Raw genomic sequence first — 22287 nt, forward strand, 5'->3', positions numbered from 1 at the left:
CTGTCCTTCTGTCACCTGTTGCCAACCATTCCAGTTCCTTGCCTTGGAGACTTTCTGCAGGGCTTCTGATCCCATCACACATTTATTTGTTTGTTTGTTTGTTTATTCAAAACAGGGCTTCTCTGTGTAGCCCTGTCTGTCCTGGAACTTACTCCATAGACCAGGCTGACCTCGAACTCACAGAGATCTGCTTGCCTCTGCCTCCTGAGTGCTGGGATTAAAGACATGTGCCACCATTGCCTGGCCCTCATCACACTTCTTTGATTTGATTAGTAAGTATTCCATTTTTTCCCATACAACTATTGTACCTGCCTACAGACTTTAATGGCCCTGGATGAATTCCCTTACCCTGACCCATAAAACTTTAGACTCAAACATCCAGACACAGAGAGTCCTCGATCCTTATCACTTATAGGTGAAAGACCTCTCAGGTGTGCCTCCAGGTCTTCCAGGCTCTGACAGTGTGAGATCCAGTCTTTCCCTCCCCTCCCCCTTCTCATAGATCTCAATTTCCTAAGGGGGCTTCCTTTTCCCTCCAGATTCTATACTTCAATTTCTGAATACATCCAACACATGGTAAGAAGTCCTGTCAAAATCCTTATGAACAGGGCTGGAGAGACGGCTCAGTGGTTAAGAGCATTGCCTGCTCTTCCAAAGGTCCTGAGTTCAATTCCCGGCAACCACATGGTGGCTCACAACCATCTGTAATGAGATCTGGTGCCCTCTTCTGGCCTGCAGACATACACACAGACAGAATATTGTATACATAATAAATAAATATTTTTTTTAAAAATTCCTATGAACAGGAGTGAAATAGAAATAAGAATGCAGTCGAATAAATCCTCAATGAGGGCATTAGAGCAGAACACTGGACAGGAGATCCAGACATTGCAAAAGGCAGTGGTAAACAGATTTGAAAAAACTGAGGAAATTATCAAATTTGATAATCAGGAACAAAAGGTACAAAAGGCAAAATTTAACCTCATTGGTACATAAAAATCTCTGGGATAGTTTCCCCAGAGTTCTGCCTGCCTTTCCAGTAATAACAACAGAAAAAGTATCTGGCCCCAAGTACCCTAAGGTTGTCAAAGAATATACATGGGAGCCCATACATATGACTGATCTAAAGGAAATTAAACAAGCAATTGTAGCTTATGAACTACATTCATCCCTCATTAGGGAAAGGGTCAAAACCTGGGCTTTCAGTAGCAGAGGATACTGGCCTAACAGCTGCCAAAGTTGCCCACTTGAGACATAACCAGAGTGCAGAGAGAGAATCTAGCCATAACTTCAAGCAGCAAGCTTCCAACCGTATACTCCTTTGTCTCGTTAACACTCTACAGGGAACTCAGTGACATGACAAAAAGGTGCGCATGGAAAAAAAAGGAGCAAGATGAGCAGGTTGAACATTCTGGAAAGTGTGGACTAAAATCATAACTTCTCCCAAGCTCCATGTGTCTGACGCCAGCTCATCTTCCCTATCCCTGTATAGGGCAATTTCTAAGACTCACAGATTCTCTAGTACTCTCTCTTGCACCTCTTGGCCTTTCTTTTCCTTCCAGCAGGGGCACTGCTACTCTAAGTCACCCTCTTATGACACCCTCTCAGACGCTGCCTCGCTGCCTCTCTGTCCATCTAGACCTTTAAGCCTTCCTTCCTTCTTCCTTCTGCCCACACACTAGATATCAGTGTCCTGAGCAGGTAACATTGTCAAGGGGACACAGAAGAGACAGTGTAATCAGAGTCACTGAGAAAACACAGGTGTGAAGGGTATGTAGTGAGGCAGCCCGACCTTGTCACTCGCCAGCCTCTGCTGCTCACTGCTGTTTCTACTTGTCCACCACGGATACCCAAGAATGCAGGGCTGGGTCTGTTTGTACTCAGACAACAACACTTAACAGAGAACATGGCGCTACAGGCACGACATGATGGCGGACCGAAACAATCCACTCCACAGGCATGCCAACGACCTGAGGCAGACCCTAACCCCAGTTTAAAGCTCCCCAGCAAGAACTACAGGTCAGCTCAATGACAAAGGCCAGGGTGGTTTATTTTGGCTTGTGGCCAAAGGGAAATTGTGAGTTATTCGTAGCACTGAGGTTGGTGAAAACATAAAACAAAACAAACAAAAAGCAAAAATTTTCCATAACTACTAGTTAAAAAAAAAAGAACAAAATTGTCCCCTGGCCTCTACATACATGAACACACACATGCACCTGTGTGTGCATGTGAGTCCACATATACACATACATACACGCACACAAAATTCATATTGTACTTATATAGACTTTTTAAAATCATTATTCCCAAATATTAAAGTATTAAAAACTATTTACATGGCATTTATAATTTTCAGCATTATAATTAATTTTTGTTGTTGTTTGTTTGTTTTTCAAGACAGGGTTTCTTTGTAGCTTTGGAGCCTGTCCTGGAACTATCTCTTATAGACCAGGCTGACCTCGAACTCACAGAGGTCTGCCTGCTTCTGCCTCCAGAGTGCTGGGATTAAAAGTATGCACCACCATTGCCTGGCTATAAGTAAATTTTTAAGAGTCAAGGTCTCATTTTGTAGCACTGGCTGGCCTGGAACTTGCTGTGTGGGCTAAACTGTCCTCAAACTCACCAAGATCTGCCTGCCTCTGCTACCCTAGTGCTGGTATTAAAGATAGCCTAGCTTATGTGCAATCTTGAAGTGGTTTAGAGTTTGCAGGAAAATGAGCGCTTTTCTGGGGAACTGGGGGGATCAGTCATCCCCTCTATTATGAAGGACTGCATTATCATCCTCAAAGAAATGAAAGATTACAAATTAAAGAGATTAGTATAAAACAGACAAGAAAACCTAACGCAGAAACCATACACACGTCATACTAAGCTGATTATACTTACAGTTACAGAGAATAGCCTAATTAAAATAATTCAAAATATATCCTAGCTGGGAATGAAATTAATAGTATATCAAGATCTAAGTTGAGTTATTCCTCCTAAGAACCAAAATTCAGCTCAAAAGAAAAGATGTTCATTTAATTTCTCATATCGAAAGATTATAGAACATATAGAGATTATAGGCATGAGCTCTTCCTTGGTCTGCATCAAAACCATACGCCATCAAGAGAGAGGGACTGATGATTGATTGCCTAAAACTAAAGAGGTATTCTTTTTTTTTTTTTCTTTTGGTTTTTCGAGACAGGGTTTCTCTGTGGCTTTGGAGCCTGTCCTGGAACTAGGTCTTGTAGACCAGGCTGGTCTCGAACTCACAGAGATTCACCTGTCTCTGACGATACCACCTACTAAGTGAAATAATACCACAGATTCTTACAGAGGGACAAACTCCTCAATGGCAAAGCAAACAGGACTCCAGACTGGCAATTCACAAAGGAAGAAATACCAGGGCCAATAGAGAGACAGAAAAGACTTTGGATCTTAATACTCCCAGTGAAATGCAAATTAAGTGACAGGGTAGTCTGAGGAACCCAGCAGGGGGCAGCATTCCTCTGAGACTGGGCAGGAAGCGAGCTCCTGCAATACAGAGTCTGTAGGTTAAGGGGTGTCCCAAACAGGAAATGCTTTCTGTTGCCTATTGATTTTCCAAGAACTACTAGCCCTACCTATTAGGCAGAACCGTATGCAAGCAATCTACTTCTGAGTATCAAAAGTTCATTTATCATATACTAACTTATTGGCTAAAAACGCAGAAACAAGCCCTTATAAAGTTACCCTACCTGCATGTATATTCACAAAGAAACTTACAAGCATTCAAAATCAGTAATGGCAGCTGCTCAGTGGAGGAGGGGAAGTGTTGAAAACTAAGCAGATGGGAATGGACTAGAGATGGCACTTTTATTTAGTACACATTTTGTTTGTGAGTCATATAAATATATTCTCTATATAAACATAATTAAAATATGCTGTTTAATGAAAAATAATTGTAAGTGAATTTCTCTTTTCTTTGTTCTTTCCATATAGACATTTTCAGACAGCGCTCCCCAGTGATACAGTTTCAACTTTCCAGATACCATTTACCTGCCCCTTATCTTAACATCCAGCCTTACTGAGATTCTCCGGGACCCCTGAAGAAGAGTCCACTCTTAAGACATTTAAAATTCTGTGGCATGTACCAAAACGTACTGTTTTTACACCTCACTTGCAACCGCACTCTGAAAACTTTTGTCCTAAAGACATACTAGGGGAAGGAGAAAGGATGACTGCAGCGCTATATATTTCAGGGGGACATTAGGAGCGACCACAAGCCAGCGGACCCCATTTTGAGTGACAAGGCTCCCTGAAACTCCCACCCTTGGCTCCAGGATGCTCCACTCACTTGGTCTGCGCAGGGGTGCGATGGTTGGTATTGGAGCAAAAGATGTTGGACTTGCGTGTACCATCGAGGAATTCGAGAACTGAGCTGTCGCGGAGCTCGGCCAGGGGCCGGGCCTCGTGCTTGAGGTACCACTGGTGCGCCTCGAAGCACTTGTTGCACATGAGCTGCTCACACTCGAAACACCAGAAGTCAGCCGACTCTTTGCAGCGGGTGCACGTAGCCTGCACATCCACGATCTGCCGGAACACCGCCAGGCGCCGCTGCAGGCTCTCGAAGAACACGTTATCCAGAGCTTCCGCAGGAGGGTCGGCTCCCGGCGCCTGGCAGATAGGGCAATGAAAACCCCGAGCCTCCAGGCATCCGGAGCACAGCGTGTGCAGGCAAGGAAGCAGCTTGGGGCACTTGGCTTGGGCCTGGCAGCCCAGGCAGTGCAGAAACTGGAATTCCTCCTTTAAGGTTTGCTGGTGAACCAAAGAGAGAAATGAGGCCTACAGAAAACACAGAATTCCCCCACTGCTGGCCCATCCCATCCCTTGAGCTGGAAGCTGGAATTGGTAGGACCTCGCATTCCATCCTAGGGAGTCATTGGATCATGCTCTGACTTATCGGCACCCCAGTTCTTCATTTACTCAGGCCTTGCAGCTCTCACTACACAATTTATCGGGCACCTATCTACATACCACTAACCTCACTAATAGGCCCTGAGATAGAAGTCTGGATACACCCTTTGCATTCAAAGAACTCAAGTTTGGAAATCAGGTAATACACTAATGTATCAACTTCACACAAATGCCGGGGGTGGTCGCCAATAGTTAGACATAGAACTACTATATGATCAGAACGTCCATCTTTCATATACACCCAGAAGAACTGGGGGACAATCCCAAGCAGATGTTTATATACTAATGTGTTCATTCAGCAGCACTAACCACAAGAGTCACAGAGACCCAAGTGCCGATTAGCACATGAATTCATGAGCAAAACGTGTCTGCACATACATATAATGGAATATTATTCAACCTTTAAAAGGAATGAAATTCTGATTACATGCAACAACATGGATGAACATTATGGTGAGTGAAATATGCCATGAAGTGAGAAATATCGTGCAATTCCATTTATATGAAATATTAGACTATTTAAGTTCATAGAAACAGAAATTATAGCTATTGTTTAAAGGGCACAAAGTGCTCAGTACAGTGCCTGGCACATGAGAAATACCCATAAATGTTAACTAGTATTGTTAATCCTTAGCTATAGAATGCTAATAATTAAAACGTTATGGCAATATGGCCTTATTTGAGCTTTTGTGAAGGGGAAAGGGAAAAGAATAAAGAGATAGAGTTTTTCTTTGGAGATAAGTATGACAAGTTGAGGTAAAACTTCAGGGAGAACCAAGAACTAGGCTTCCTTAGGAGAAGCCACATGAGCAGGGCATGGTGGCACACACCTTTGCTCCTTGTACTCTCGAGATAAAGACAGATGGTCTCTGAGTTTGAGTCCAGCCTGGTTTACACGGTGAGCTCCAGCCCTGCCAAGACTATATAGTGAGGTCCTGCCTGAGGGAAAGAAAAACGAAATATCCCTAAACTTCATACGCATAAAATAAAATAAATCTATAAAAATCAAAAGAGAGAGAAGCCAAATGAATTGCCTTGGTATTAGTCAAGACAGCACTTTGGTCGGGGGCCAAGTTTTGTCTATTTCTGTTGTATTGCTTTGAAGCAGGGTCTTGCTGTGTCGCCCTTAGCAGTCTTGAACTCTCTTTGTAGACCAGGCTGGCCTGGAACTTATCACCTCCGTCCAGCACCTATATCTCAAGTACTGTTGCTCCTGGCATATGCTACCACCGCTGTGGGGAGGGGGTGTAAATGCTTTTGTCATGTTTGGGGCATGCCTTTAGCTCCAGGCTATGGCAAAGGAGGCTCCTGCACTGGCCATCTCCCTGGAAGATTTTCATCTGAGGTAGGAGCTAAAAGACAAGGCTCCTGGGGGGTAGGAGTGGCCCATCTCATTACAATCCAACTATACCCATGGCTCTCCTAATTCATCCTGGTTCCTCTTTTTAGTCTATGTTATCCGTCCTACCACTGCCCAGACAGGAGGGTCAGGACCTTGGTGTCTCTCTAGGACACTAAGTTACCTTCTCTATAAAAACCTTCATTCTCAACTCCAACATTAAAGTAAACAAACAAAATCCTAACAATCCTTCATCTAACCCAGTAGTACCTCCGCCGGCCTTTGGTTGTGTTCACGGTCTTCGGAGGGGTCCTCCGGAGGAGGCATGGTGGGCGTGGGGGCCAGGGTGGGGTCCTGTTGGAGGCAGGGAGATCCAGAGGACGCGGGCGCCTTCTGCATGGAAACCGGTGCAGTTTCGATTTCTGGAATGGGTTTGTGAGGGCGGGAGAGGAGTCCCAGACTTGAGGCAAAAAAAAAAAAAAAAAAAAAAAAAAAAAAAAAAAAAAAACAGAGCAGCCTGAGCTGTCCAGCGGGGAGGTACCCGCTGAGGGCCCGCCTCCCGAGAGGAAGTGAGACAAGGCTGGGGCGGGTCTAGGGGCGGAGGGACTGGTTTTTGAACTCCCTTCGGGAGTTAGAAGAGAAAAAGTAGGGAGCTATGGAGCCACCTCGGTTAGAACCAGAAAGGTTAACCAAATACGCAAACAAGCCCAGCGTGGTGGCATGGCTCTGTAGCAGAAAGATCGCGAGTTTGACTGCTCAACGATGGAAGAGCCTGCCACACACGTTATGCACGCTTGGAGAGGAGCAGAGCATGGCTGGCTATAGAGGCACTCCCCTGTTCCAGATCTGTCTGTGAGCTATTCAGCTCACCTCACAGCTCTGTGCCTTCCTAATTAAGAACCCCTCTTTGAGAGACTGTTTCTTTATTAAGAAATAAACCCCTCTTTGAGAGAACCACCAAGTCACCCCAAATGGAGACTTCGACCCAGTACTGGGATGGGTCTGCCTGGAAAGGCATCCCTCAGCTGGGAATGGAACACGCAGTAGAAAGTACCGGGATTCAGGGTTGCAGAGACACTTTAAAGAGAGAATCTGGAAAGGAGGACCGTTTTCAGATCTGAGTTGGAACTCCTGAAAAACGATCCCCGAGAGGAGGAGATTAATCATAAGGCGGAAGACTGACCAGTTCTATATATGATCCGAGTGTTGGTGAAGGTTTTGGGACAAGGTGTCAGCTGTGTCTCTCTGGTGACCTTGAGACAGGAGGCTTATGAGTAGTGGCTGTGGGATGCAGATCAGGTGGGAGGACACTGGTGAAGGACAGGACAGGATGAAGCCTGGTGAATGGTGAAGAGCAGGGAGGCAGGGGGAAGAACTGGCCAGAAGCAGGGGAGAGAGCAAGGAGACAGCTAGCTCTGAGGGAAAAGGAATTCAGAACCGAGTGGGCGAGGGAAAGGCACATCTGTAGGTAGTCTCACTGGCTGGTGCCTTTGGCTTCCAACTTCAACGTATTCCCACCCATTTTTCTGGCCCTGTGTACATCCATCCTACGCTGTGTTCCTATATGAAAGAGATTGAAAGGGATGATGACAGGCCCCTGCTTTTGTAAACTTAAGAGTTGAGATGAGGGAGAGGCTAAAGGAAGACACAACTTCCTAGAGAGTATGAGAAGCCTTGAAAATGGCCCATACCTCCAGGCTGACCTGTACTTCTTGGCCTTTAAAATTAGGCCATCAAAGCAAGAACAGTCAAGTGTAATGGACAGTTGTTTCTGTCATATTTTGTTAAAAATATTTTTATACAAATATTTGTGTTTTCTTTCCTCAATTTCTTTATCATGTGATTATGTTAACATCAATTAAGAGAATATCAATGATTATATTTAAGTTCCAAATACTAAAAGAATGTCCCTCAGGGACATTGTCACCTAAATTTATAATGCATTTGCAGTTGTATGAGAAATAGTTATGTTAGGTGTAATTATTATATTGTTAAATATATAATATGTTTGCAGTTATACATGGGATAGTTATATTATGTTTAGGCATTATTATGACTTGATATTGTTTTCATTTGGGAATTAATCACAACATAGGGAGACATGATTGTATCTCAAGTTGACAAGGGGTGGAATTGTGATGACTCTTCTTGGTCATCAACTTGACTACATCTGGAATTAACTAAAACCCTACTCCTGGTACCAACTTGCCTTTTTATTGTTGTGATGAAACACCATAACCAAAAAGCAAGTTGGAGAGGAAAGGGGTTTAATCTGCTTACATTGTCACATTGTAGTCCATCAATGAAGGAAGCCAGGACAGAGACTCAAACAAGGTGAGATCCTAGAGGCAGGAGCTGATGCAGAGTCCGTGGAGGGGTTTTGTTTACTGGCTTGCTCCCCGTGGCTTGCTCAGCCTACTCTCTTATAGAACTTACAATGGGATGGCCTTCTACATCAATCATTAATTAAGAAAATGTCTACAGCCTACAGCCCAGTAGACTCATGGTCTCATGGAGTCATTTTCTCAAATGGAGTTCCTTCCTGTCAAATGACTCTAGCCTGCGTCAAATTGACATTAAATTAGCCAGCACAGCAGTCATAGGCAGAGGGACTTAGAAATGGGCTGTGGCAGGGATCTCGGGAGGCAAGATTGGGAAAGCTTCATTTTTGCTGGTTTTATAAAATGACCTCCTGACAGCCTCCCCAACATCCCATTGGAGTACATTTGCTCCCTTCATTTGGGAGTTCTAAAGCCATGGAAAGACAAGTTCATTCAAATACCTGAATCAAGGTGTCTAATGTGATGCTGTGATAACTCTGCCATCTTTACCTCTGTGCTACATCCACCCCCACCACCATCACCTCCACCATTACCTCCACCATCACATCCACCATCACCTCCACCACTACCACCACCACTACCACCACCACTACCACCACCACTACCAGCACCATCACCTCCACCACTACCACCACCACTACCACCACCACTACCACCACCATCACCTCCACCACTACCACCACCACCACCATCACCTCCACCACTACCACCATCACCTCCATCACCACCACCACCACTGCCGCCACCACTACCACCATCACACCACCAGCACCACCAGCAACAGCAACAGCAGAACCACCATCACCACTAGCACCACACACTGCCATGCTTCCTGAGGTGTCTGAACGTGGAATTTCTATTTCATACCAAAGTTCAGGCCTTCTGACTTCACCTTGTCCACAGTGACTTAGATCTGCCATCACTAAACAAATAAGTACAGAGCTCAGTATGACAGGCTCTGTTTTTTTGGGCTGTGGGAAAACAAAAAAAAAAAGATCAATTTGCCAATTATGCCCAGGAAAAAGCCCAAATCGGAGTAAAAACACATTTGTCAGTGTGTTGAATTCAGAGGAGTATTGTGAGGCAGATGACATTTCCTTGATTCTGGAGAAAAGGCTCCTGTAAAGCTTTTTTAAACCAAACTTCCTCTCCTCCTTTCTTAAGGCCAGGTAAAAGATCAGAAAAGAGGACACTGGGACCCTTCAAGAAGCTCTAGTTTAGCACCAAGTCCTTGTCCCCAAACAGCGACCGCAGTTCAGTCCTCCCAGCACAGGGGGCGCTGTGGTACGGCAGGTGCGGACCCGGTCAGCTTCCTGATGCTGCACAACCACTGTCCTTGGCGACGCAAGTGAAGCCGGAAGCAGTGGAGGCGAGGCGAGGCGAGGTGGGGCGGAGCCGACGCGGGCTGGGCAGGGCCGGCACCCGGTGGAGGCACGGGGCGTGTACCCGATCAGAAGTCATGTTCAGCAGGTCAGGCTACCGGGCGCTGCCCTTAGGGGATTTTGATCGTTTCCAGCAGTCGAGTTTCGGCTTTTTGGGTTCGCAGAAGGGGTGCTTGTCCCCAGAGCCGGCCGGCGTGGGGCCGGGGGCCGGTGAGTGGCTGCCCAGCAGCACTGCGGACCGCAGAGGGACTGGCCGGTACCCCCAGACCTGTCCTCCCTGCCTATAGGAGGAGGGAGCATGAAGGGAATAGGATGTGGAGAGGGTGTCAGACCAGGCGTTGGGATGCTGCTGCTTTGTCCCCTCTAGGGCCGCCAGCTGCAGCTTCGGAACCAGCGTAGCCCCATCTTCCCGAATCTCAGGTTTTCACGTTCATATTTTCAGGATAGCCCGTCATGCATAGAAAGAAAACAGAACCCTAGACAGAGGAGGCCACAAGCAGCCTAAAAACACCTGCAGAGAAATGGAAAAAGAATCACCCAAGGGTAGCAGCGCAGGGACCAGGTGTCTCCTGGGTACTGGTGAAGATGTACAGAACAAAACGGCAGGCCTGCAAGCTTTGCCTCTTTCTTGCTCCAGAGCCTTCTGTGGCTTCTTTGGCCCGACCTTGAGAATTTGGGCCCTCTGTGGTTCTCCTGTGTTGATAACGCATTGAACGATTTGCCATTGATGAATGAAATTCCACTATTCTGCCTCCTGCTCTTAGAATTGCTGCTGACCAAAGAGTCAATTCCTGAAGAGGCCAGAGTTCAGAATTTAGAAAGCCCTGCAGGCAGGGGCTCCCTGAAGGATAGAACAGTCTCTTTTCACCTTGTCTAGGGCTGGGAGGAGAGCAGACAGCAAGCTCACCCTAGATTCTGTGGCTGTCTGCTCAACACCCATTCTCGATTCTTGGTTCTCCAGGGCTTAGAATCTTTGTCCTTAGCTCCATCTGCCCAGCTCTTCCCTCCAAACAGCTTGAATTGAAATATACATTAATCTTTTTAGGGTAGTAAAGTGGAAGTGAGACACTTCATTCTCACTGTGACTCTTGTTGATGAACAATGACTGTTTCATCCTTTTTAGCTGAAGTCTTTTCCCCATAAGGACCTCACGAAAGCATGCTTCTGGTAGAAGAGGAATGCGTTAGCACCCGCAGTGTTAGTTCCACCAGCCTGAGTGTTCTCTTCCAGGATTGGGTGGGCAATACACATTAGACAAGGGGTGGCTGATCCCTGCTCTGTCCAGCAAAAATCACACGGATTGTGGTTCACTGGCTCTTACCTAGGAGAGTAAAGTCTTGTGTGGGGTGTTGCACTTGAGTTCAGTTAGTTATGATGTGTGGTCCCTAACTAGCTTCGGGAAGCCTCTGAGCAGAAGTCAGGCAAGACGTACACATGACCCCAGACTCTGGGGACACTGTACTTGAAGTGGCCCTGTCAGGCCCAGCTGGTAGTCTGGTTGCTTCTGCTCGTTTGTCCCCAGATGCACCTGAGAGCTGGCCCTCCTGTCTCTGCCATGGCCTCATCAGTTTCCTGGGGTTCTTGTTGCTGCTGCTCACCTTCCCCATTTCTGGCTGGTTTGCTCTGAAGGTAAGGCCGACTGAATGCTGTTGGGGAGTTGGGAGACACAGTGAAAGCTTTGGGTTTTGATGACTGGGTTCCCCATATTTGGGCCCTTGCCTCTAAATGTTATCACCACCTCTATGAAACAAGCAAGGCTGGGTTGTTTAATTTCTGAAGGCTGATCCTGTCAAGTTCTCAACTTGACATGCCTATGAAGAGAGACCTCGATTGAGGGATTATTACCTCCATCAAATGGGTCAGTGGCCTTGTCTTTGGGGGCATTTTGATTGCTGAGTAGTGTAGGAGGGCCCAGTTCCGTGTGATACCATCTCTAGATAGTTGGGCCTGAGCTAGTTGAGCAAGCAGGGGAGGCGGGGAAAGCCAGTAACCGTCATTCCGTTATTCCCCCAAGGTCTCAGCTTCAGTTCTGCCCCCAGTTTCCTGCTTTAGCTTCCCTCAGTGAAGGTCTGTAGCCTGTATGGCAAATAAACTCTTCTCCCCACGTTTCTTTTGATCAGTGTCTATGACAGCTACAGGGGAAACCAGGACAGTTGCCATCCTTCAGATGAATAAGCTGAGGGCCTTGGGAGCCAGTAAGGAGGAGAAATGGGTTTTCTGAGGCCTGGAATCTAGACGCACGACTTTGCCAAGTCATCCTCCCTTTTGCTCAGGTCCATTTGAAGAAAAGCACACAGCTTGCCCGGGAACTCAGGCCTCATTTTACAGAAGTGGTAGTACTTATGGGAAAGGATGAGAGGTACCGCTGTAATTGAGTTCCACCCCTTGTAGCTCCTGGTGAAGCCCAGGCAGGCCTTTCTCTTTGCATGGCCTTGGCAGTGATGTCTCTAGAAAGCTTCTGTGTTTGTGTGGTCTAGAAGGGAGCCCTGAGTTGAACCCAGATCCTACTTCTACAGTACCGCGTAAACAAATGCCCTATGACCATGGATGCAGGGCTCTCTTGCCTTTAGTTCTCAATTTAGATTTAACTATTTTTTGAGGGTCTACAGGGATCTGAAGGTGGTGAAGCTGTTTGCTTGGGGCATTTGTTAGAGCGCCAAGCCTTTTCCCCAACGAATCCAAGAGTCATGAGTCATGATTAGCTTCAGGCCACAGAGGTAAAGCTTCTCTGGGTCAAGTCAGTACTTGTGGTGATTAAGACATGGCCCATTACTGAGAACAGCGTTCAGACCATGGCCCTTTCCTTCAAGGGACTGTGTGATCACCGAGCATGTCTGCGAGCCTCGGCTCTCTCATCTAAGCACAGCTAAGTGTTGTGGTCTTTTTGTCGCTGTGATAGCATAGCCTTTGGAGACAGTTGAGAGGCGGGCTCACTTTGGCCCTCGGCTTCAGGAGTGTCCGCCCTTTCTGTCTTGACCCAGTGTGTGTTCGAGCAGAGCATTACCGTGTACCATAGGAATTCCTTCACCTCATGACAGAGAAAAAGGAAAATAGGAAGTGGTCCAGGTTTGCTTCTGGCCTTCACACATACCCTACACACCAAGGATATTAGACTGGCAGGGTGAAGTGAGGAGGGCAGAGGGGGGTCTGGCAATTGACATTGGCCAGCCTAGGCTAACCACTTCCAAACCCTTTCTTCTGCCATCATGAACAGATCGTACCCACCTATGAGAGGATGATCGTGTTTCGACTGGGCCGGATCCGAACCCCCCAGGGTCCTGGCATGGTTCTTCTCCTACCCTTCATTGACTCCTTCCAGAGGGTGGATCTAAGGACCCGAGCCTTCAATGTTCCTCCTTGCAAGGTGAGGGTCTTCTCATCTGCCCTGCACAGAGTGAATGTGGTCATACATGGTGAATTTGGAGTATACCTGGGCTTTGAGCCACACCTGACTCCACTTTCTTGAGGTACCATTTAGTCTTTAAGGAGCTAGCTGCCAGGCAAGTGGGTCAAGCTGGGTAGTCTCAGTGAGTTTGACACCCGCCCCCCAGTAGCCCCTGGCCCTTTTAATGTTATCTCTATCATGGTCTTCTGAAACAGTTGGCCTCTAAGGATGGGGCTGTGTTATCTGTGGGAGCTGATGTCCAGTTTCGCATCTGGGACCCAGTGCTCTCCGTGATGGCTGTGAAGGACTTAAACACAGCTACCCGAATGACCGCCCACAACGCCATGACCAAGGCCCTACTCAGGAGGCCATTGCAGGAGATCCAGATGGAGAGGCTCAAGATCGGTGACCAACTCCTGGTACGTGGCTTCTCACGAGGTGCGGCTCCGGGTCTGGCAGCGGGGCCTGGCCCTCTCTGCCAGCTCACTTTGAACAAGGACAGAGTTACTCTGGGTCTTGGCTCACTATATGTCCCAACATTATTACCACCTGAAAAGAATTGGGTGAGGCCCCACGTGGAGAGGCAGAGGTGACCTGGGTCACACACTGGAGCACACGTGTCCTGAAAAGAAGTGCTCTAGTGGAAATCCTTGGCCCTGTCTCTGGCTGCTGAGGCTTCCCCTCCACTGCTTCTGTGACCACAGCCCTGCACCTTGGGCCCTCTGCAGTTTCTGATCTGGTGGGTGAGGGAAGCAGGGCTCTCTGGGTGCAGCCACGTGCTTGGGACTCCTGCACAAGCATTTTCATTTAGAGCTTATCCTCTTGTTTAGAACAGAACAGAGACTCGGGGCTCCTGAGTCTGTCTCCTGTCCCCAGCTCTACATGTATGAAAAATTATGTACACTAGAATTTGTCTTCTTTCCTGTCTATTACATGTGCAGTGGTCTGTCCCTCCCATACCCAACTTGTGCTTCCTCTCCTCCTGTGTGGCCTAGTGTTTGCCCACATCACCATGACCCCCCACTGGGGCAGAATGAAATTCCTACCAAACAGCGGCCCTCAAGGCACAGTGGTTGTTTGGTTGTTTTGTGGCAATGCCAGTTGAGGATGGAACCCAGGGCTGTGGACATGCTAGACAAACATTCTAACACCGAGCCCCCGGCCCCAGGCGCAGCATTTTATGGCTTACAGAGTACTTGTACCTGCCAAACAGCATCTCAGCTTCTCATTTTCACTGTGAGAGGCCAGTATTTGCCGTTTTAATAGAGGAGAGGCATTAAGGCCCAGAAATTATTCCAGCTGGTTCTGAGAACCATTCATGGTAAAGGGCACTTCTGGATCAGAATTAGACCATCTGCTCCTGCCCACAATGCAGTGTTCGTTCTACACAACTCAGGTAGCACGCCGCTACCAGACTTTCTTCATGCAAGCACATCCTGTTATAAATCATCTTTGGGAAGATAAAATTGATCTTAACGTTGTACTGCTTTGACATGAGAGGAGCAGTTTGGAAGAAGTTCATGCCGGATGTGAGCGTCTCTTAGGGTCCATTGCCCAGAGCCTGTCTACATCTCCTGGTAGAGTTGAGCTCAAAGGAACTCTCAGGAGCTGCCTTATGTGTCTCTCCAGTTCTGTTCAAACAAGTGTGCATTTTCCACTTCCCTTTTCCCCTCTGCAGGGTTGTGAACTCCCCTCCCACCTCTTCCTTAACTGCTACTTCTCAGCCTCTTCCCCAGTTGCATTTTGGCCAACAGCTTCTTAACCCTCCACTGCCCTCCTGCAGCCCCCACCCCTTGCTCTCTGCCCTGCTGCCCTCCTGCGGCCCCCACCCCTTGCTCTCTGCCCACCCTGCCTCTTTACTCTCAGGAGAGACTTCAGGCAGAACCTTCATACCCTCTGCATCTCTGCTTCACTGTGCTTCCTGCTTCCTGCTTCCCTATACTGGGCCCTGCCTGATCCCATCTCTCTCCCAAGGATCCCAGGGGTTCCTTCCTCAAGCTCTCATCCCTTCTTCACTTTCTTCCAGAAGGTTCTGTTCCTCTCCCTTCATCCTTAGTGTGAACTTTGCTCAGATTTAGGCGATAGCTCTGGCTGTCACCAGTGACCTCTCTCTGGTCTGACCAGTAGGTGTTTCTCAGCCCTTCCCCTATTGCACCTAGTAGCTACAGTCTCCTTTGGATCTTTCCACCAGACCCCCTCACAGCCCCCAGCCCTGCGTGGTCTCCTGCCCTACAGAGTCCAGGATTTTTTCGTGGGCCTTCTCATTTCTTTCTGCCTCCCGCCTCCGGGCAGAGCTCCAGGGCTCACAGCAATATGCTCCAGTCTTATGTTTATGCACCTTGCTCCCCTTTATCCTTTGGAAACTTACAAAACCATCCACAGACACCTTGAACTAACAACTACGAGAATAGTTGTTATCCCTCCCCTTCGTCCCTTATGTGTCCTCTCTACGTGAAAGCCATCATGACCCCAGGAGCCTGCCTTCCCCAACCCTGTGCCATCCGTATCCATTGCACAGCCTGTTTCCCTCTCCTGTGCCTGCTGGGACCTGGCAGGGTTTGCAAGGCAGGCCTCCCTTCTGCTTCTGTCTTACCACTGCCCCCCAGCCCTCCTCGTCCCCTGCCCGGACCCCTAATCCCCTCACCACACCCCTGCCCAGACCCCTAATCCCCTCATCACACCCTGCCCAGACCCCTCACCTCACCACACCCTGCCCAGACCCCTAATCACCTCACCACACCCCTGCCCAGACCCCTAATCCCCTCACCACACCCTGCCCAGACCCCTCACCTCACTACACCCTGCCCAGACCCCTAATCACCTCACCACACCCCTGTCCAGCCCTCCTAACCCCCCTCACCATACCCCCTGCCCCAACCCCTCACCTTACCATACCCCTGCCAAGCCCCCCTCATCTCTTACCTGCAGTATGAAACCACTCCTCCACTCCCAACCCTCAGTGTAGTGCCTACACAACACCAAGAGTATCTTTTCCAAAAGGGAGTCTGCTTGGTTGGCATCCTCCTGTGTATAAACTCCTCTCTGGGATTCCTTGTCACCTGTGAGCAAATCCAGCAGAGCAGGAAGAGGCTGCCTGGGACCCTGAGTTCTCACCAGAGCCCACTCCATACTTGAGAATCTAAGTGGAACTTTGTAGACTCTTCCATTTGGGGTTTGCTGAGAAGGTCTCTGCTTCTACTTAGAGTTCACACCTCCCTCCCCGACTCAGCTCTTGTCTAACCATGCAGCTGGCTTTTCTTGCTGGATTCCTATCTGGGAGCTTCTCCAGTATGGATATGGGACCTCCATCCATGTCCATATGTGGCTATAGTGAGTTGTCCAGAGTTGTTCAGGGAAGCCTTATCTAATGACTCCCATCTCTTCCCTCACCGCCCTCAGCTGGAGATCAATGATGTGACCAGAGCTTGGGGCCTGGAGGTAGACCGTGTAGAGCTAGCAGTGGAGGCTGTGCTACAGCCACCCCAAGACAGCCCAGCTGTGCCCAACCTGGACAGTACCCTCCAGCAGTTGGCCTTCCACTTGCTGGGGGGAAGCATGAGCTCAGTGGTAGGAGGTGCTCCACCCCCAGGACCAGGTAAGGAGTCGAGTGCTCACCCACTATCTTAATAGCAGTTTTTCTTCTAGTCTCTTTTGTTTAGCGACTGGAGTGGGGGCCTGGAGAAGAGCCCAGTATGCAAGTGTGTAGAGGCCCTAGTACCTCTGGGAAGAAGCTGTAGTCCTGCATGGAGCTGGAAGGAGGTGGTGCTGCAGGCCAGAGTCGCTTTGACATGGCTGGGGATGTTGGCTGGGAACCTAGAAGCGGCTTAGGAGAGGGTATAACTGTACAGAGCATGAGGGGCCGGAAGAAGCAGCTTCACAAAGGGGCGGGGTGATGCCGACCTTCGCAGTACACTGACCTGTTCTGTCTCCCTCCCGACCCAGTAGACACCTTGGAAATGATAAGTGAAGTGGAGCTGCCTGCCTCTCATGCTGGGACTGGGGATGAGCCCAGCTCAAAGCAGCCCGTGGCTGAGGGGCTTCTCACTGCCCTGCAACCCTTCCTGTCAGAGGCACTGGTTAGCCAGGTTGGGGCCTGCTATCAGTTCAACGTCATCTTGCCTAGCGGCACCCAGAGTATCTACTTCCTGGACCTCACTGCAGGTGTGGCCGTCCCCTCCATCCTTCCCTTCCCACTCAGATGCTTGTGCCCTCTCCCCTGGTCCTTTAAAGACCATCCGCTGCTCCTCCCATCTGATTGGAATGCACCCATAATGACAGCCGGGGCTTTGGTTTCCCTGTGATTGGCAGGACAGCTCAGTCGGGTAGCCAGGAGCCTCAGACTCAGACAGCAGGCCTGCTGCATCCCAGGCTCTGCACTGAGTGCCCTACTTGTCAAGATTATCATTCTCTTCATAAATTTGCAAACAGAAGCAACAAGCAGTTACAGTCAGTAAAGTCTGAAGCCACTGTATTAGAGCCTGCCTACTCCCACTGTGTGTCTGGAGGGTGGGGTTGAGTCTAGGCCACACCCCCAGTTCTAGAACTTGAGCTAACCAGCGCTGTTCCCAGTGGGATATGCTACCTCTCCTCCCCACATGGTATCCTCTTACTGATGCCAATGCTACCTCCCCACAGGACAAGGCAGAGTGGGACATGGAGCACCTGATGGCATCCCTGATGTGGTGGTGGAGATGGCTGAGGCGGACCTGCAGGCCTTGCTGTGCAGGGAACTGCGGCCCCTGGGGGCCTACATGAGTGGGCGGCTCAAGGTGAAGGGTGACCTAGCTGTGGTCATGAAGCTGGAGGCTGTCCTTAAGGCCTTGAAGTAGCAGCGCTGGTTGTCCACCCATGACCTAACTGTGAACCTGATGCCAAGCCAGAGGAGCCTCTTGGGATAGGAGGCATTGGTCTGGGCGGCAGAAAATTGAAGCCTGAAGGTGTTTCCGGCCCAGCCAGGAGCCCAGAAGGCTGGGAGGTAACTGTTGCTGGTCAGCGCTGAGTCAGGTGTCCTGCACTTGAACCTGTGTGGTTCTCTGGACAGGCCTGTGCTCCATTGATCCCCAGCCAAGTGCCTAGTCCTGAGCTTGCTACGGAGTGAGGACAGAGCCTGGCCTGCCCTGCCCAGCTGATAACTTGACTGGAGAGACAAGAGGCACAGAAGCAGCCTGTATGTCACCCATGGGAAGGACCAGAGCACATGGATCATGGCTCTGACATCCAGGGAGATCAGAGAGTAGGGAAAAGCGGGGAGGGCAGGCCCCCAAGAAGGGGTTGCTGCAGTGGAGCCAGGCTGCCCCTCTTTTCTATTGACAGGCCAGAACAGGCTAGGAGGGGAGGGCATGGACAGAGGAGAGTTGTTTCTTGGGGGCCTGCTCCCGAGGACACCTGGTCTTGTCCACCAGCTCCATCGTGCATGCTTAAGGAGCTGGCTCAGGGCAGCATGTGGGAGAGCCCTGCTATTCTGTGCTTACTAGAGGCTTGAGAGCCTCTGACAAATAAATGTGGCATTTACAGTGTGCATTGGAGAAGCGCAGCTGGCTGTGGGGCGCAGTGGGGCAAGCAAGGTCCATAAGGCCCTATGCCCTGCCAAGAGCCAAGGCTAGAGACTGACACAGGCTCTCAGAGCATTTGAAGCTCTTCCTTCTGGGAAGAGCCCTGAACGTCAGGAGGAGGTGACTGTGGGTTGCTCTCTGTCTCTTTTTATAGCAAGGGAACAGATTTACCAGGGAAGTAGGGCATGAGTACAAAAACTAACTTACTGGAGAGCAAGGTGAGGGGCTTTTAACATGTTCAGGTGCGGAGCTGCTTCCCTGGCTGATGAGGGAGATACAGCTTGCGGCCTGGCTGTTGGCTCATCTGGCTTCTGCTCCACTGGTAGAGCCTCAGCTCACGACTAAGAAGTGAATGTAACATTCTAGAGGGGATTGTAGAGAAAACCAAATCACACACCCTCAGCTTGTCTGCTGCCAGTGCCAGTCCTTCCTCCTGGGCCCTTAGACTGGTACCCTACAGTGTGTCCCTTTGTCTTTTCTGGTGCCAGATGCTGTCTTGTATTGCTATAGGTTCTCCACCTGGTCTGGGCCCTCAGAGCTAGTGTGGGTCCCACAGACAGTAGGGACCATCTTGAGGCTTTCTCACTGAGGCTGTGTTCCAAAGCCCCTCTCTAGGCCCTGCTAGCTACCCAGTGCCCCTTAGAGTCTTTCCCTCCTGTCGAGCTCCCTTAGCTATTGAGGAACCATTCTTTTCTTTCTTTTTCCCAAGTAGGCAGCTAATGTCACTTTATGTTTTTTAAACAATTAGAATTTATTTTTTTAACAAAATAAAATATGTTAAGGTAAAACCAAATCATTATATCTAAGTTGGATAAGCCAAGCCAACAGGAAAAAAAAAAGAACACCAAGAGAAGGCAAAAGAATTGGAGACCCACTTGTTCCCACACTCAGGAGTCCTATGCAAGTCCTAGACTGATGGCTGTAGCATAAACTGGGGCCCCGTGTGCCTCCTGCTTCAGCCTGAGTGCCTGTGAGCTTTGCTCAGTTGTTTTCGAGGGCCTTGTTCTCCTGGTGTCCTCTGTCTCCCCAACTCCTGCCCTTTCTGTAGGGTCCCCTTAGCTCTGAGGGGGATGATTTGGTGGAGACATCTCACTTAGAGCTGTGTGTTCCAAGGTCTGTCTCTGCACACTGTCCAGCTGTGGGTCTCTGTATTCCCATCTGCTGCAGGAGGAAGCCTCTCTGATGATGGCTGAGCAAGACACTGACATATGAGTACAGTGGAGTGCCATTAGGAGTTATTTTATTGTTACTTTTTTTAGACCAGTAGTATTTGGTTTTACCATAGGTCTGTAAGTTATCTGGACTCTGGTTCCTGGCCACCCAAGCAATGTTCCATCTCATGGAGTAGGCCTTAGGTCACGTCAGACATCAGCTGTTAGACCCACACAGTTTGTGTCACCGTTGCCCTACATATGCGACGTTTGTAGATCAAGGTTTTGTAGTTGGGTTGGTACCTTTCTAGGTCATAGACCTCAGAACTTCGGGAGTTGTAGGCACTAGCTCAACCCCTCCTTGTTCAGTGAGTTGTGTTGTCTTTAGCAGTGGGGCCTTGCTGCCAGTTTACGGAGAGCAACCTATTGTCTTGGCAATAGCCTGGATTGCTTGGGAATTTCCATGGGACCTTCTTGGTCACAACTCAGTTGGGTGAAACCCAGTCCTGGCGCTGCAAACTTCGTTTGGTGACACGAGGTGGCCAATGGGCGCTCTGTATCCCTCGTTGTTTAGACTTCCCCAGGGTCTCCTCATATACTATAGGAAGTCCCCGCAGTTTCCATTCTGTATCCCTCGTTGTTTAGACTTCCCCAGGGTCTCCTCATATACTATAGGAAGTCCCCGCAGTTTCCATACCACCCCTCAAATGCCCTCAGTTCTGTCTTTCCCTTCTTTCCCTCTCTCAACCCCATCCCCCGTCCCTTCTCACTGGTCCTCCCGATTTCTCCTCCCCCCACCTACTGCTTCATCCCCCCCCACCAGGGAGATCCATATATTCCCACCCCAAGTCTCTGTATGCCTTTCCTCTCTGGATTGTAGCCTGGTTATTATTTATGTAAACTAATGTCCAGATATAAGTGAGTGCATACCATATCTATCTTTCTTGGTTTGGGTTACTTTACTCAGAATTATTTATTTTTTCTAGTTCTGTTTGCCTGCAAATATCTTGATGTCATTTAAAAAAAACTGAGTAATACTCCATTGTATAAATGTACCACGTTTTCTTTATCGATTCCTCTCTTGAGGGACATCTAGGTTGTTTCCGATTTGTGGCTATTATGAATAGAGCAGCAGTGAACGGGGAGCCCTTCTTTTCCATTCCACTATACCCACTGGGCCATTAGCTACCTGTGAGCATTCACCTGCCAGTGCCCTGAAGGGCTGCTCACACGGGAACCCAGGCCTCCTTCCATGATCCCTCACCCACAGAACCTTGGCAGCCAGCACTGCCTCCCAGGAAGGAGCAGTCAGTTCCAGGAAAGATGATCATGGCTTAAGGAGAACTGAAACTGAAACACCTTTTTTTTTTTTTTTTTTTAAATAAACTTCTGATTAACATTCCTGTTCCAGGAAATGGGAACTTCTGTGGCTGTCTTTGTGTATCCTGAGTGTGTGGCCGGTACTGCAGAGATGTAGCCCACAGGCTCAAATGCCCCTGGGCCAGAAGACAGGGCAAACTGGGCAGTTCACAGGGGAGGGGATACAGAAACACCTAAAGGGTCTGTCAGAACCTTCCCTGAGACTGCCACCTAAAGAGGGAGAGACAGGACAAGAGGACACCCCTGTTAGAGCTCAAAAGGAAGAGACAGGCTGACACCTCCAGTCTGAGGAGGTGGAACTGACATATGAGGGCTCTGTGAGGGATTTTTGAGGAGCCAGAAAGAGTAGCTTTTATTATGTGCCTACTGTATCCCTGTGCTGAGCTAGAAATAGTAGCTGTTATTATGTGCCTACTGTATCCCTGTGCTGAGCTAGAAAGAGTAGCTGTTACTGTGTACCTACTGTATCCCTGTACTGAGCTAGAAAGAGTAGCTGTTATTGTGTGCCTAATGTGGTATTTTGGTGTCATTTTACTCTCTCTCTCTCTCTCTCTCTCTCTCTCTCTCTCTCTCTCTCTCTGTGTGTGTGTGTGTGTGTGTGTGTGTGTGTGTGTGTGTGTTGTGACAAGACTGGGCTCATAGCCCCACCTGGCTTATAACTCAATATGCTTCCCAGCAGTTGAGCAGCTTATCAGCAAGTAGGAGGAAGAGAGAGACATGAGGCATGGTGGCCTACCCACAGTGTCACACCTTCTCCACCAAGGCCACTCCTTCTAACCCTTCTCAAACAGTTCCACCAAATGGGGGCTAAGTAGTCA

At 48.9% G+C, this 22287-nt stretch overlaps 2 protein-coding genes across 7 annotated transcripts in view; one reads left to right on the forward strand and one right to left on the reverse strand.

Moving 5' to 3' along the window:
- Pml (PML nuclear body scaffold) overlaps positions 1–6719 on the reverse strand; it is a 36768-nt gene extending 30049 nt beyond the window's left edge. For all 4 annotated transcript variants that reach the window (XM_057767743.1, XM_057767745.1, XM_057767744.1 and 1 more), the window contains exons 1-2: positions 6548–6719; positions 4319–4779 (exon numbers count right to left, since the gene is read on the reverse strand). In XM_057767743.1, coding sequence (XP_057623726.1) covers positions 4319–4779; positions 6548–6676 — 590 coding nt within the window. In that variant the 5' untranslated portion in view covers positions 6677–6719. The remainder of the gene's footprint in view (positions 1–4318; positions 4780–6547) is intronic.
- A 3271-nt stretch (positions 6720–9990) lies between these two features.
- On the forward strand, positions 9991–21443 carry Stoml1 (stomatin like 1). Of its 3 annotated transcripts, none has more exons than XM_057768041.1 (7): positions 9991–10211; positions 11524–11630; positions 13216–13365; positions 13602–13805; positions 16786–16981; positions 17329–17547; positions 18022–21443. In XM_057768041.1, the coding sequence occupies exons 1-7, from the start codon at positions 10079–10081 to the stop codon at positions 18213–18215; spliced, it is 1203 nt and encodes a 400-aa protein (XP_057624024.1). In that variant the 5' UTR covers positions 9991–10078; the 3' UTR covers positions 18216–21443. The 3 variants fall into 3 exon arrangements, with proteins under 3 accessions (XP_057624024.1, XP_057624025.1, XP_057624026.1); XM_057768042.1 differs by having other exon boundaries at positions 17332–17547; XM_057768043.1 differs by having other exon boundaries at positions 9991–10089.
- Positions 21444–22287: the final 844 nt, after the last annotated feature.

The sequence above is a fragment of the Chionomys nivalis genome, chromosome 4 (genome assembly GCF_950005125.1).
Source record: "Chionomys nivalis chromosome 4, mChiNiv1.1, whole genome shotgun sequence".
Lineage (NCBI taxonomy): Eukaryota > Metazoa > Chordata > Mammalia > Rodentia > Cricetidae > Chionomys > Chionomys nivalis.

Excerpts from the sequence above, each read along its gene's own strand:
- Stoml1 (XM_057768041.1), top strand. The coding sequence starts at position 10,079 with ATGTTCAGCAGGTCAGGCTACCGGGCGCTGCCCTTAGGGGATTTTGAT. Across the intron at positions 10,212-11,523 it reads CGGCGTGGGGCCGGGGGCCG|ATGCACCTGAGAGCTGGCCC; the intron begins GTGAGTGGCTGC and ends GTTTGTCCCCAG. Across the intron at positions 13,806-16,785 it reads AGATCGGTGACCAACTCCTG|CTGGAGATCAATGATGTGAC; the intron begins GTACGTGGCTTC and ends CACCGCCCTCAG.